Here is a 17256-nt window from a genome sequence, read left to right as displayed (position 1 = left end):
AATTTTTAAATTAAATATATATTCATGTGCTGTAAGCACATGAATAAAAATAGCATGCCCCTTCACATAATAAAATTCCTGATTTTTTTTACACCAAATTTAAAAAAAACTAAAAACTTTATTTTAAAAGTTCACATTCCAGTTCACCATAAAAAGATGGCGATTGCTACACGGTGACTAAGAAAGCAATTCGCCATCTGATCATTGAATACACTCATGGCGAATCACATTGAAAAACCCATTGAAAAACCACAGTGAATTGCGGAGACTATCAGACGGTGAATTGTCCGTCATTCACTGTTCGCCGTCGGCAAATATTGCTCGTTGAATAGGGTGAATCACTTATTCAGCAAAAAGATTCACCTTAGAGCATGAAAATAGCACACATTCGCCGTAGAACATGGCGAATCAGCCTCATTGAATACTGCCCTAAGCGTTATTAGTTGCAGGGACCTATGCGAAGGACGGTATAGTCTATGTACCGCAATGAAAACGGTAATTGGCTCTATATGAAATCAGACAAAAACGGCCTAATTCAGACCTGTTACCTAGGCTGCAATTTTTGCAGATGGATCAAACCATGCTGCTCTGCAGGTGGGGCAGGTGTAACATGTGAAGAGAGTTAGATTTGGGTGGGGTGTGTTCAAAATGAAATCTAAATTGCAGTGTAAGAATAAAGCAGCCAGTATTTACCCTGCACAGAAAAAATATAACCCAACCACATCCAGGGACGGCAACAGAAATCTTGGGGCCCTGTGCACTGATATTTCTGCACCCCCCCCCCCCCCCCCAATCCTAGACCCTGCCTGGGGTGTCGCTGTCTGCTGTGGTGTTTCTAGCACAGGTCTTGTTTGCATATCAGTGCTGATATACAGACCACACTGTGCTAGAAGCACTATAGTAGACAGCGACACCCCAGGCAGGGAAGAGGAACTGCATAGGTTTTCAAATATAGCGGGTGCTAGAATAAACACTAATACACATGTGCCCAGTAGACATTTTGGTGCCCTGTGCCAGAAATGGAATTGTTGCCCACACACACACACACACACTAAAAACAGGGTCAGTGTGCACCGAAGGCCTGCTGCAAAAAAATCTACACTGTAATGCCCATCCCTCATTATGCTGCACACAGTAATGCCAATCACACATTATACCACACACCATAATGCCCATTACACATTATGTCACACACTGTAATGTCTATTACATATTATGTAACACACTGTAATGCCCCAGTACTCCTGTATATGATGCCCCCAGTAGTGTCCCTCACACAATGCTCAGAGTAGTGTAATTTACATTATTTTCACTGCTGCTGCTGATGTAGCCGGAAGATAGGGAGAGGAGGAGAGTGGAGCATGTTTCTGTTCCTGCTCCTCTCTCCACGGACATTTCAAATGTGGTGCGGGCTTGTCAGGCAATCGGAGCTCGTGTTCCGACAGCTAATCAGTAATTGTGGCTGCAGATCCACGAGCTCTAACTGGCTGGTTGCTAGAACGCATTTTGAAGTGTCAGCCGAAAGGGGAGCAGGACAGGAGCCGCCGGAGATCTGTCTGATGGGTGCCGCATGGGGTCACGGTAGCCAGAAGGGGATAGTCAGCAGAGGGAAAAGCATCTCTGGCTTGACACCCCAGCTGTGCTTACCGGTTTCTGGTGGCCCTGATCATAACCGCCTCGTCACCTCCTTCCAGGACTGCAGATCAAGCAGCCAAGTGCGGGGGACACATATCAGGCAGCTGGGAGCACACATAAGGTGGCCTGCGGCAGGTGCCACACATCAACGGGTGGAATGGCCGGGAACACACATTCGGTAGCTGAGTACATCACTGCTCCCACAGCCATGTTCTGGGGCCCCTCAAAACATCGTGGCCCTCACAGCTGTCCCCCTTGACCCCCCCTTATTATTATCTAACTCTCTCTGCTCCTGTTACATCTGCCCCACCTGCAGTTCAGCATGGTTTTGTCCATCAGCAAAAATTGCAGCCCTGCTGACCGGTCTGCAAGTTTGAACCAATCCAGAGCAGAGTTACCTTGTACAGATGGATCCGCCATGGTGCCGAAATCGGTGAGGACCAGACTTGACCTAAACTGAAAGGAGACAGATTAGACCACGTGTCACCCATCCCATACATAATACATCACTACCGGGAGTACATCAGAACGTGATAGATCCCACCAGCCAGGAGGACAAGGCGTCACCCATCCCATACATAATACATCACTACCGGGAGTACATCAGAAGGTGACAGATCCCAGCAGCCAGGAGGACACGGCGTCACCCATCCTATACATAATACATCACTACCGGAAGTACATCAGAACGTGACAGATCCCAGCAGCCAGGAGGACAAGGTGTCACCCATCCTATACACAATACATCACTACCGGGAGTACATCAGAACGTGACAGATCCCAGCAGCCAGGAGGACAAGGCGTCACCCATCCCATACATAATACATCACTACCGGGAGTACATCAGAACGTGACAGATCCCAGCAGCCAGGAGGACAAGGCGTCACCCATCCCATACATAATACATCACTACCGGGAGTACATCAGAAGGTGACAGATCCCAGCAGCCAGGAGGACAAGGCGTCACCCATCCCATACATAATACATTACTACCGGGAGTACATCAGAACGTGACAGATTCCAGCAGCCAGGAGGACAAGGTGTCACCCATCCCATACACAATACATCACTACCGGGAGTACATCAGACTGACAGATCCCAGCAGCCAGGAGGACAAGGCGTCACCCATCCCATACATAATACATCACTACCGGGAGTACATCAGAACGTGACAGACCCCAGCAGCCAGGAGGACACAGCGTCACCCATCCCATACATAATACATCACTACCGGGAGTACATCAGAAGGTGACAGATCCCAGCAGCCAGGAGGACAAGGTGTCACCCATCCCATACATAATACATCACTACTGGGAGTACATCAGAAGGTGACAGATCCCAGCAGCCAGGAGGACAAGGTGTCACCCATCCCATACATAATACATCACTACCGGGAGTACATCAGAACGTGACAGATCCCAGCAGCCAGGAGGACAAGGCGTCACCCATCCCATACATAATACATCACTACCGGGAGTACATCAGAAGGTGACAGATCCCAGCAGCCAGGAGGACAAGGTGTCACCCATCCCATACATAATACATCACTACCGGGAGTACATCAGAAGGTGACAGATCCCAGCAGCCAGGAGGACAAGGTGTCACCCATCCCATACATAATACATCACTACCGGGAGTACATCAGAACGTGACAGATCCCAGCAGCCAGGAGGACAAGGTGTCACCCATCCCATACATAATACATCACTACCGGGAGTACATCACAACGTGACAGAACCCAACAGCCAGGAGGACAAGGCGTCACCCATCCCATACATAATACATCACTACCGGGAGTACATCAGAACGTGACAGATCCCAGCAGCCAGGAGGACAAGGTGTCACCCATCCCATACATAATACATCACTACCGGGAGTACATCAGACTGACAGATCCCAGCAGCCAGGAGGACACGGCGTCACCCATCCCATACAGAATACATCACTACCGGGAGTACACCAGAAAGTGACATATCCCAGAAGGCCAGGAGGAAAAGGTGTCACCCATCCCATACACAATACATCACTACCGGGAGTACATCACAACGTGACAGAACCTAACAGCCAGGAGGACAAGGTGTCACCCATCCCATACATAATACATCACTACCGGGAGTACATCAGAACGTGACAGATCCCAGCAGCCAGGAGGACAAGGTGTCACCCATCCCATACACAATACATCACTACCGGGAGTACATCAGAACGTGACAGATCCCAGCAGCCAGGAGGACAAGGTGTCACCCATCCCATACATAATACATCACTACCGGGAGTACATCAGAACGTGACAGATCCCAGCAGCCAGGAGGACAAGGCGTCACCCATCCCATACATAATACATCACTACCGGGAGTACATCAGAAGGTGACAGATCCCAGCAGCCAGGAGGACAAGGCGTCACCCATCCCATACACAATACATCACTACCGGGAGTACATCAGAAGGTGACAGATCCCAGCAGCCAGGAGGACACGGTGTCACCCATCCCATACATAATACATCACTATCGGGAGTACATCAGAAGGTGACAGATCCCAGCAGCCAGGAGGACACGGTGTCACCCATCCCATACATAATACATCACTATCGGGAGTACATCAGAACGTGACAGATCCCAGCAGCCAGGAGGACAAGGCGTCACCCATCCCATACATAATACATTACTACCGGGAGTACATCAGAACGTGACAGATTCCAGCAGCCAGGAGGACAAGGTGTCACCCATCCCATACATAATACATCACTACCGGGAGTACATCAGAAGGTGACAGATCCCAGCAGCCAGGAGGACAAGGTGTCACCCATCCCATACATAATACATCACTACTGGGAGTACATCAGAAGGTGACAGATCCCAGCAGCCAGGAGGACAAGGTGTCACCCATCCCATACACAATACATCACTACCGGGAGTACATCAGACTGACAGATCCCAGCAGCCAGGAGGACAAGGTGTCACCCATCCCATACATAATACATCACTACCGGGAGTACATCAGAAGGTGACAGATCCCAGCAGCCAGGAGGACAAGGCGTCACCCATCCCATACATAATACATCACTACCGGGAGTACATCAGAAGGTGACAGATCCCAGCAGCCAGGAGGACAAGGTGTCACCCATCCCATACATAATACATCACTACCGGGAGTACATCAGAAGGTGACAGATCCCAGCAGCCAGGAGGACAAGGTGTCACCCATCCCATACATAATACATCACTACCGGGAGTACATCAGAACGTGACAGATCCCAGCAGCCAGGAGGACAAGGTGTCACCCATCCCATACATAATACATCACTACCGGGAGTACATCACAACGTGACAGAACCCAACAGCCAGGAGGACAAGGCGTCACCCATCCCATACATAATACATCACTACCGGGAGTACATCAGAACGTGACAGATCCCAGCAGCCAGGAGGACAAGGTGTCACCCATCCCATACATAATACATCACTACCGGGAGTACATCAGACTGACAGATCCCAGCAGCCAGGAGGACACGGCGTCACCCATCCCATACAGAATACATCACTACCGGGAGTACACCAGAAAGTGACATATCCCAGAAGGCCAGGAGGAAAAGGTGTCACCCATCCCATACATAATACATCACTACCGGGAGTACATCACAACGTGACAGAACCTAACAGCCAGGAGGACAAGGTGTCACCCATCCCATACATAATACATCACTACCGGGAGTACATCAGAACGTGACAGATCCCAGCAGCCAGGAGGACAAGGTGTCACCCATCCCATACACAATACATCACTACCGGGAGTACATCAGAACGTGACAGATCCCAGCAGCCAGGAGGACAAGGTGTCACCCATCCCATACATAATACATCACTACCGGGAGTACATCAGAACGTGACAGATCCCAGCAGCCAGGAGGACAAGGCGTCACCCATCCCATACATAATACATCACTACCGGGAGTACATCAGAAGGTGACAGATCCCAGGAGGACAAGGTGTCACCCATCCCATACATAATACATCACTACCGGGAGTACATCAGAACGTGACAGATCCCAGCAGCCAGGAGGACAAGGTGTCACCCATCCCATACATAATACATCACTACCAGGAGTACATCAGAACGTGACAGATCCCAGCAGCCAGGAGGACAAGGCGTCACCCATCCCATACATAATACATCACTACCGGGAGTACATCAGAACGTGACAGATCCCAGCAGCCAGGAGGACAAGGTGTCACCCATCCCATACACAATACATCACTACCGGGAGTACATCAGAAGGTGACAGATCCCAGCAGCCAGGAGGACAAGGCGTCACCCATCCCATACACAATACATCACTACCGGGAGTACATCAGGACGTGACAGATCCCAGCAGCCAGGAGGACAAGGTGTCACCCATCCCATACACAATACATCACTACCGGGAGTACAACAGAAGGTGACAGATCCCAGCAGCAAGGAGGACAAGGTGTCACCCATCCCATACATAATACATCACTACCGGGAGTACATCAGAAGGTGACAGACCCCAGCAGCCAGGAGGACAAGATGTCACCCATCCCATACACAATACATCACTACCGGGAGTACATCAGAAGGTGACAGATCCCAGCAGCCAGGAGGACAAGGTGACACCCATCCCATACATAATACATCACTACCGGGAGTACATCAGAAGGTTACAGATCCCAGCAGCCAGGAGGACAAGGTGTCACCCATCCCATACACAATACATCACTACTGGGAGTACATCAGAACGTGACAGATCCCAGCAGCCAGGAGGACAAGGCGTCACCCATCCCGTACACAATACATCACTACCGGGAGTGCATCAGAAGGTGACAGATCCCGACAGCCAGGAGGACAAGGCGTCACCCATCCCATACATAATACATCACTACCGGGAGTACATCAGACTGACAGATCCCAGCAGCCAGGACGACAAGGCGTCACCCATCCTATACATAATACATCACTACCGGGAGTACATCAGAACGTGACAGATCCCGGCAGCCAGGAGGACAAGGCGTCACCCATCCATACATAATACATCACTACCGGGAGTACATCAGAAGGTGACAGATCCCAGCAGCCAGGAGGACACGGCGTCACCCATCCCATACACAATACATCACTACCGGGAGTACATCAGAACGTGACAGACCCCAGCAGCCAGGAGGACAAGGTGTCACCCATCCCATACACAATACATCACTACCGGGAGTACATCAGAAGGTGACAGATCCCAGCAGCCAGGAGGACAAGGTGACACCCATCCCATACATAATACATCACTACCGGGAGTACATCAGAAGGTGACAGACCCTAGCAGCCAGGAGGACAAGGTGTCACCCATCCCATACGTCACTACACAATACACAACGAGGTTGCCCTGAGGAAGATCTGCGAAGCGTACGCCGGCCAACCAAGCCGTGTGGACGTCTTCAAATCACTGGGATGTGGGTGAATGTGATAATTTCAATAGGCGCCCAGAGTTAAAATAAATGCTAATTTATTCATACATAAACACTCAATAAAAACAATATAAAAACACAGGAAAAAAAAATATTAATTTTTTTAAAAACTCCTTTTCTTGAAAAAACAGAACAAAGATGAGTAACATCTATCTGTGTGAATACTAGTCCTTTTCAGGACTCTAATGTTTTTTGTGTAATTACCTATATGCTGCAAACTGATAGCTGGCATCTAGCGTGCTAATGAGTACACGCTAGACTGCCTCGCGGCTGACGCTCTCCTGAAGAGGAGACGCCGCAGACGGCAGTTACTTGCAAAGCACATGTGACAACAGCGGAGACCTTAACCGCAGTGTATCTTGCCACAACTGTTTATTAGTGGGACTATCATAGCCCATACAGTGTTGGCAATAATACAATCTATCCTTTGCTATTGTCGGGTGATTTATTCTTTAGCCGTTTATCCACAACGGCTTCTAGGTTTGTTTGCCCACAGCAGAATCTCCTTGACCTGTATATGGATTTAATATTAGAACACCTATTGGTGCCGCTGCACCGTAGTGTATCATAACAGCCCACAATATAAGAGTATGAAAGTGTGATTTATATGCTGTTGAATTAACCATCTGTGTAAACAATACATATACCCTCATATGAACAACAGACCACCAGCTTTACTCTTAAATAACAAAACCTCCAGCAGCTAATAGTCAAACACAGACCACATACTAGCTGGTGACATATCTCCTGAATTATCAAATATTATAATACTGACCAAGGAAGAAATCAAAGTGTCCCACAAACAGTGCTATAAGCACATACTAGTATTGTGACAGCGGATCCAAGACTCCGCACGTGCATCTTTTTAATACACTTGTTTCATGTTGCTTGTCATATTTCGCAGTCCTTTTTAAAATTCAATAATAAAAAGGTATATTTTATGATTCTCTATTTTTGCTAACTGGTGCACCACTCTAGACAAACCTTTCCTCTCCTCAACACCCTAACTGTTAACCTACTTTGTCTGTGGTAGCACACCCCTGTGATTGACTGATATGTCTCACCTAATCACATGACAGGGGGCCATTCAGATTGAATAACTGAGTCCCCCCCATCTTGTGCAACGAACCCCCCAATCCCCCAACTATCTTATCTCCATCATAGTACCGGGCACATGACCCCTTTACACAGGTGCGCTGCATGGTCCATTATCTCCATCATAGGACATAGCACATGACCCCTTTATACAGGTGCGCTGTATTATCTCCATCATAGTACAGGGCACATGACCCCTTTACACAGGTGCGCTGCATGGTCCATTATCTCCATCATAGTACCGGGCCCATGACCCCTTTATACAGGCGCACTGCATGGTCCATTATCTCCATCATAGTACCGGGCCCATGACCCCTTTATACAGGCGCACTGCATGGTCCATTATCTCCATCATAGTACCGGGCCCATGACCCCTTTATACAGGCGCACTGCATGGTCCATCATCTCCATCATAGTACAGGGCACATGACCCCTTGATACAGGTGCGCTGCATGGTCCATTATCTCCATCATAGTACAGGGCACATGACCCCTTGATACAGGTGCGCTGCATGGTCCATTATCTCCATCATAGTACAGGGCACATGACCCCTTGATACAGGTGCGCTGCATGGTCCATTATCTCCATCATAGTACCGGGCCCATGACCCCTTTATACAGGTGCACTGCATGGTCCATCATCTCCATCATAGTACAGGGCCCATGACCCCTTTACACAGGTGCACTGCATGGTCCATCATCTCCACTATAGTACCGGGCACATGACCCCTTTACACAGGTTTGCTGCATGGTCCATTATCTCCATCATAGTATCGGATACATGACCCCTTTATACAGGCCTGTAATGTAATACTTGGCAGCAGCCCAGTCACACGGAGGAGTCCTACTACAGCGATTAAAGGGTCAGTACACTCGGGTACAAGTGAGGGACAGGATATTACACACCACGTCAGAAGACTTATCACCTGTGACCATTGTACAGCGCCATGGAACAGGCCAGCGTTATACAAGGGACAACACATATAGGCGTTTGTGTACCCGTATACTGCACCATGTGTGCGCTGATTAGTATTGCATATGGAACTCTGTCCTGGCGCTATTCACAGCGCCAAGAATTACACAGACCCCCATGTGACTGCAGACACTACTTGGCAAGGCCTTGGTGTATGTAGGAAATATATACTATACTAGGTGATTCATCGCGCCCTACGGGCGCTCTTTACACCGTCGTAAGGGGCTGCGCCCCCTTAATTTGTGAACGTTTGTATATGAGAAATATGGTTAGAATTGTATGAAAGATGCCTGTATTGCAACTTAGGTGTCCGCGAATCGCGGGAGGGGGGGTCGCGGGGGGTGCCGCGAATTGCAGGAGGGGGGGGGGCGTGGGGGGTGCCGCGAATTGTAGGAGGGGGGGTGGATGCTGCGAATCGCAGGAGGGGAGGGATTGCAGAGAATCGCGGGAGGGGGGTCGCGGGGTGGGTTGCGGCAAATCATGGGAGGGGGGTCACGGGGGGTGTGCCGTGAATCACGGGAGGGGGGGTCACGGGGTGGGGTGCCGAGAATCGTGGGGGAGGTGTGTGTGTGTGCCGTGAATCGCGGGAGTGGGGGTTGCGGGGGGGGGGGGGGGGGGTGACGCGAATCACCACAAGAAAAAATCAACACAGAAAGGTCAACACATGTAAATGTTGACATAAGTGTGCCACTTCATTGGTGTCCATGTCGACACATGACAATGAATATGAAAACATTCAAAAAATGAAAAATAAATCTTCAAAAACTCATGTCAACCTTTTTCATTGTCCACCATAGCCATGTCAGTGTTTTGCATGTGCCATTTAATCCTGGGGCTGTCGCAAATCGCGGGGGGGTGCCGCGAATCGCGGGAGGGCGGGGTTCATGGGGGTTCCGGTGGGGGGTTGCCGCGAATTGCGGGAGGGGGGGGTCGCGGGGGGTGCCGGGGTGCCGTGAATCGCGGGAGGGGGGGTTGCGGGGGGTGTGACGCGAATCGCCACAAGAAAAAATCAACACAGAAAGGTCAACACATGTAAATGTTGACATAAGTGTGGCACTTCATTGGTGTCCATGCCGACACATGACAATGAATATGAAAAAATTAAAAATAAATCTTCAAAAACTCATGTCAACCTTTTTCATTGTCGACCATAGCCATGTTAGTGTTTTGCATGTGCCATTTAATCCTGGGGCTGCTGCGAATTGCGGGGGGGTGCCGCGAATCGCGGGAGGGGGGTCGCAGGGGGGGTGCCGCGAATCGTGCAAGGGGGTTCTTTTTGCAGCGAATCGCGGGAGGGAGGTCGCGCGGGGGGGGGGGGGGGGGTGTTTTTTCTGCGAATTGGGGGAGGGTCGCGGGGGAGGGTTTGCCGCGATTCGCACGAGGTCGCGGGGTGGTGGTTATGCCGCGAATTGCGGGAGGGGTCGTGGGGGGTTCCTTTTGCAGCGAATCGCGGCAGGGGCGGTCGCGGGGGTGTTTTTGCTGCGAATCACGGTGGGGGGTCGCGGGGAAGCGGGTGTTTTTGCCGCGAATCATGGGAGGGGGGGGCGCGCGGAGGGGGAGGTTTTGCCGCAAATCGCGGGAGGGGGGCGCTCACCTGGTGGCTGTGGAGTAGCAGTGCTGGGCAACATGTGGGCTCACTGGGCTGGTTCTCTGTCACATACCTCCCAACATGACCCTCTCCAGGAGGGACACAATGCTCTGTTTCTAGACTTCCCCTTAATGTATGATTGCCATCACCTGTTTTAAACAGGTTAATTTCTCAGAAAGGTGTTCAGCACAGATGAAGGCAATCACACATTATGGGCAGTATTCAATGAGCCTGATTCGCCATGTTTTTATGGCGAATTTGTGCTGTTTGGCAAATTTCTGACTAAAACGGTGAATCACCCTATTCAATGACCACATGGCGAATACATTTCAAGGTTTTTTTCACCATGATTCACCGAGTAGCAATCGCTATCTTTTTATGGTGAAGTGGAATGTGAACTTTTAAAATAAAGTGTTTTTGTTTTTTACATTTGGTGTCAAAAAATCAGGAATTTTATTCTGAGCAGGGGCATGCTATTTTTATTCATGTGCTGTAAGCACATGAATATATATTTAATTAAAAAAAAATATATATATATTTTTTACACAACAGCCAGCAGGGGGCGCCGGAGCCGAGCCGCTCATTACATATTCATATATTCACTGCACCCGATCGTTACGATCGGGTGTAGTGAATATACGCTCCCCTGCTGGCACCCCCGGGGGGCAGCCTGTGCTGCCTGGCACCCGGGGGTAGGCAGAGAGACTTCCATCTCTCTGCCTGGCACCGTCCTCAGGCTCCCTGCGGCAATCGCCGCAGGAGCTCATATTCGCCAGTCAGGGGCAGCGAGCCCCTGACTCGTTGAATACCGGAGCCCGCCGGCTCCGGAACGTGGCGAATGTGCAGCGAATACTAAAAAGGATTTGCTGCACCTTGCAGGTATTCTCATTGAATACCGCCCTAAGAGGAAAGTCCAGGAACAGAGCGTTATACACACAGACACCCACTTTGAGTGACAGATGTAGCCAAATATATAGGAGATAATAGAGGGGTTGGCACATAACAGAGGGGTCCAGACCAGCTACATGCAGCAACCTGTGCTACTCTGGAGCTTGTAGTTCATGTCCTGTCCATCCCAGTACATGTGGGGTCACTGGGGAGACTGGGATAGATTATAGCCTTTCTGTATGCTCCAGCACATGGCTCCCTACCTGACCCTCTCCTTCAGGGAGAAAATGCTCTGTTCTATGGCTTCCCTGGTAATGTAGGATTGCCAGCACCTGTGGTGACACCTTTCTTATCAGTTACCTAGCTCCCCACAGGTGCTGGCAATCATACATTATCCATACCTCCCAGCATGCCCCTCTCCAGGAGGACACAATGCTCTGTTCCTGGGCTTCCCTGGTAATGTATGATTGCCAGCACCTGTGGTGACACCTTTCTTATCAGTTACCTAGCTCCCCACAGGTGCTGGCAATCATACATTATCCATACCTCCCAGCATGCCCCTCTCCAGGAGGACACAATGCCCTGTTCCTGGGCTTCCCTGGTAATGTAGGATTGCCAGCACCTGTGGTGACACCTTTCTTATCAGTTACCTAGCTCCCCACAGGTGCTGGCAATCATACATTATCCATACCTCCCAGCATGCCCCTCTCCAGGAGGACACAATGCTCTGTTCCTGGGCTTCCCTGGTAATGTATGATTGCCAGCACCTGTGGTGACACCTTTCTTATCAGTTACCTAGCTCCCCACAGGTGCTGGCAATCATACATTATCCATACCTCCCAGCATGCCCCTCTCCAGGAGGACACAATGCCCTGTTCCTGGGCTTCCCTGGTAATGTAGGATTGCCAGCACCTGTGGTGACACCTTTCTTATCAGTTACCTAGCTCCCCACAGGTGCTGGCAATCATACATTATCCATACCTCCCAGCATGCCCCTCTCCAGGAGGACACAATGCTCTGTTCCTGGGCTTCCCTGGTAATGTAGGATTGCCAGCACCTGTGGTGACACCTTTCTTATCAGTTACCTAGCTCCCCACAGGTGCTGGCAATCATACATTATCCATACCTCCCAGCATGCCCCTCTCCAGGAGGACACAATGCTCTGCTCCTGGGCTTCCCTGGTAATGTATGATTGCCAGCACCTGTGGTGACACCTTTCTTATCAGTTACCTAGCTCCCCACAGGTGCTGGCAATCATACATTATCCATACCTCCCAGCATGCCCCTCTCCAGGAGGACACAATGTTCTGTTCCTGGGCTTCCCTGGTGATGTATGATTGCCAGCACCTGTGGTGACACCTTTCTTATCAGTTACCTAGCTCCCCACAGGTGCTGGCAATCATACATTACCAGGGAAGTGCAGGAATAGAGCATTGTCTCCCTAAAGGAGGATCAGGTCAGCAATCCAGCAGGGAGAAGAGATTGGCTGTTCAGTGTTGCGTGCACAGTGTGAGACCCCGGGAAGCGCAAGCACTGCGGTGTGCAGCGTGTGCGAGGAGAAGGGGAAGCCGCCTGCAAGGAGAGCGTAAGAAGGAGAGTGAAGCAGTTTTCCCCTTTCACTGAGCCCCACAGGACTACATCAAGGGTGTAGCTGAGAGTGGCAATGTGAGAGCACACACACTAGCGTTACCTAGGAGCTGGCACAGGTGCAGACCAGTCACTCGCCTCAGGCAGTAGTTTTGTACACCAGGCTGAAGCTAGTAACTACACGTCAGGATTGGATGTTCCACACTTGGCCCCTTTCTGGACGCGCTCATTTCCCCACTACGCTACCGCACTTTAGCAAATCCTGTCACCTGTGCATAGGTCGGATTACAGAATCCATATAGGAAGCACAGTGAGATTGTTCTAATAGAGGCCCATACACACTGGGCGACTGAGCTGAAAGTCGCTCAAAACAGCAGGTTTGAGCGGTTTTCAGCTCAAAGCCGCCCTGTGTGTATGGCCCGGCGATGAGCGCTGCTGCGCGCTCCTGCAACATCGCCGGGAAAGCCGCTCATCTGCTCCGCTATGCAACGCCATCCTCCCCCCTCCGTCGGCGTCAGGCAGGGGGAAAGACGCTCAGTGTGTATGCACTGAGCGGCTTTCCCCGCAGCGATGACAGTGGTCATCGCTGTCCATACACGCTGGACATAGACACCCAGTGTGTATGGACCTTAAGTGATGGCGCATGATTGCATATTGCTTGTGTTCACTTAACGTGGTTTACGCAAAAAATTTAGTGTTTTGTTGAATATTGGTTGTTTTGTCCCATCAGAAAAGGGAACAGAGAGTAATGTAATAGGATTGTATTGGTACCCAAATTATAACTGGTGAAACATTGTTACCATGTGTGTGAATGCACTTGTAATTGTTATTAATATTTGCTTAAGGTTGCAAAAATAAAGCAACAATAATTGCACCAAACCGTCCCTTTTTATTGAAGAGTACGGAAGCTCTGCTGGAATGGATTAGCATAATGGACCTCAGTACCCCAGTGTCCCAAGGTGAGCGGTGCACTAAGGGGTTACACTTCCCATTGCCATATAACAGCATGCGGCCAGCACACACCTCTGGCAGTATGACACTGTAATAACAGCCATGGTACACGCTTCCCATTGCCATATAACAGCGTGCAGCCAGCACACAGCCCTGGCAGTATGACACTGTGTAATAACAGCCATGGTACACGCTTCCCATTGCCATATAACAGCATGCAGCCAGCACACAGCCCTGGCAGTATGACACTGTGCAATAACACCATGGTACACGCTTCCCATTGCCATATAACAGCATGCAGCCAGCACACAGCCCTGGCAGTATGACACTGTGTAATAACAGCCATGGTACACGCTTCCCATTGCCATATAACAGCGTGCAGCCAGCACACAGCCCTGGCAGTATGACACTGTGTAATAACAGCCATGGTACACGCTTCCCATTGCCATATAACAGCGTGCAGCCAGCACACAGCCCTGGCAGTATGACACTGTGTAATAACAGCCATGGTACACGCTTCCCATTGCCATATAACAGCATGCAGCCAGCACACAGCCCTGGCAGTATGACACTGTAATAACAGCCATGGTACACGCTTCCCATTGCCATATAACAGCGTGCAGCCAGCACACAGCCCTGGCAGTATGACACTGTGTAATAACAGCCATGGTACACGCTTCCCATTGCCATATAACAGCGTGCAGCCAGCACACAGCCCTGGCAGTATGACACTGTGTAATAACAGCCATGGTACACGCTTCCCATTGCCATATAACAGCGTGCAGCCAGCACACAGCCCTGGCAGTAGGACACTGTAATAACACCATGGTACACGCTTCCCATTGCCATATAGCAGCATGCAGCCAGCACACAGCCCTGGCAGTATGACACTGTAATAACAGCCATGGTACACACTTCCCATTGCCATATAACAGCATGCGGCCAGCACACAGCCCTCGCAGTATGACACTGTGTAATAACACCATGGTACACGCTTCCCATTGCCATATAACAGCATGCAGCCAGTACAGAGCCCTGGCAGTATGACACTGTAATAACAGCCATGGTACACGCTTCCCATTGCCATATAACAGCATGCAGCCAGCACACAGCCCCGGCAGTATGACACTGTAATAACAGCCATGGTACACGCTTCCCATTGCCATATAACAGCATGCAGCCATCACACAGCCCTGGCAGTATGACACTGTGTAATAACAGCCATGGTACACGCTTCCCATTGCCATATAACAGCATGCAGCCAGCACACAGCCCCGGCAGTATAACAGCCATGGTACACGCTTCCCATTGCCATATAACAGAATGCAGCCAGCACACAGCCCTGGCAGTATGACACTGTAATAACAGCCATGGTACACGCTTCCCATTGCCATATAACAGCATGCAGCCAGCACACAGCCCCGGCAGTATGACACTGTAATAACAGCCATGGTACACGCTTCCCATTGCCATATAACAGCATGCAGCCAGCACACAGCCCTGGCAGTAGGATACTGTGTAATAACAGCCATGGTACACACTTCCCATTGCCATATAACAGCGTGCAGCCAGCACACAGCCCTGGCAGTATGACAGTGTAATAACAGCCATGGTACACACTTCCCATTGCCATATAGCAGCATGCAGCCAGCACAGCCCTGGCAGTAGGATACTGTGTAATAACAGCCATGGTACACGCTTCCCATTGCCATATAACAGCATGCAGCCAGCACACAGCCCTGGCAGTATGACACTGTAATAACACCATGGTACACGCTTCCCATTGCCATATAACAGCATGCAGCCAGCACACAGCCCTGGCAGTAGGATACTGTGTAATAACAGCCATGGTACACGCTTCCCATTGCCATATAACAGCATGCAGCCAGCACACAGCCCTGGCAGTATGACACTAATAACACCATGGTACACGCTTCCCATTGCCATATAGCAGCATGCAGCCAGCACACAGCCCTGGCAGTATGACACTAATAACACCATGGTACACGCTTCCCATTGCCATATAACAGCATGCAGCCAGCACACAGCCCTGGCAGTATGACACTGTAATAACAGCCATGGAACACGCTTCCCATTGCCATATAACAGCATGTAGCCAGCACACAGCCCTGGCAGTAGGACACTGTGCAATAACAGCCATGGTACATGCTTCCCATTGCCATATAACAGCGTGCAGCCAGCACACAGCCCTGGCAGTATGACACTGTGCAGTAACACCATGGTACACGCTTCCCATTGCCATATAACAGCATGCAGCCAGCACACAGCCCTGGCAGTATGACACTGTGTAATAACACCATGGTACACGCTTCCCATTGCCATATAACAGCATGCAGCCAGCACACAGCCCTGGCAGTATGACACTGTAATAACACCATGGTACACGCTTCCCATTGCCATATAACAGCATGCAGCCAGCACCCAGCCCTAGCAGTATGACACTGTAATAACAGCCATGGTACACACTTCCCATTGCCATATAACAGCATGCAGCCAGCACACAGCCCTGGCAGTATGACACTGTGTAATAACAGCCATGGTACACGCTTCCCATTGCCATATAACAGCATGCAGCCAGCACCCAGCCCTAGCAGTATGACACTGTAATAACAGCCATGGTACACGCTTCCCATTGCCATATAACAGCATGCAGCCAGCACACAGCCCTGGCAGTATGACACTGTAATAACAGCCATGGTACACACTTCCCATTGCCATATAACAGCATGCAGCCAGCACACAGCCCTGGCAGTATGACACTGTGTAATAACAGCCATGGTACACGCTTCCCATTGCCATATAACAGCATGCAGCCAGCACACAGCCCTGGCAGTAGGATACTGTGTAATAACAGCCATGGTACACGCTTCCCATTGCCATATAACAGCATGCAGCCAGCACACAGCCCTGGCAGTATGACACTAATAACACCATGGTACACGCTTCCCATTGCCATATAGCAGCATGCAGCCAGCACACAGCCCTGGCAGTATGACACTAATAACACCATGGTACACGCTTCCCATTGCCATATAACAGCATGCAG

General features: G+C 50.3%; 1 protein-coding gene across 1 annotated transcript in view; it reads right to left on the bottom strand.

The window, feature by feature from the left end:
* LOC146007453 (NACHT, LRR and PYD domains-containing protein 12-like) overlaps window positions 1-17256 on the bottom strand; it is a 49342-nt gene that overhangs the window by 22247 nt on the left and 9839 nt on the right. The window contains exon 2 of the mRNA XM_083145808.1: window positions 2034-2091. Coding sequence (XP_083001934.1) covers window positions 2034-2091 — 58 coding nt within the window. The remainder of the gene's footprint in view (window positions 1-2033; window positions 2092-17256) is intronic.

The sequence above is a fragment of the Crinia signifera genome, chromosome 6 (assembly GCF_055691185.1).
Source record: "Crinia signifera chromosome 6, ASM5569118v1, whole genome shotgun sequence".
In the NCBI taxonomy this organism is placed as follows: domain Eukaryota; kingdom Metazoa; phylum Chordata; class Amphibia; order Anura; family Myobatrachidae; genus Crinia; species Crinia signifera.
Note: the sequence above shows the minus strand (reverse complement) of the source record. Positions and strands in the feature narration are given on the sequence as shown.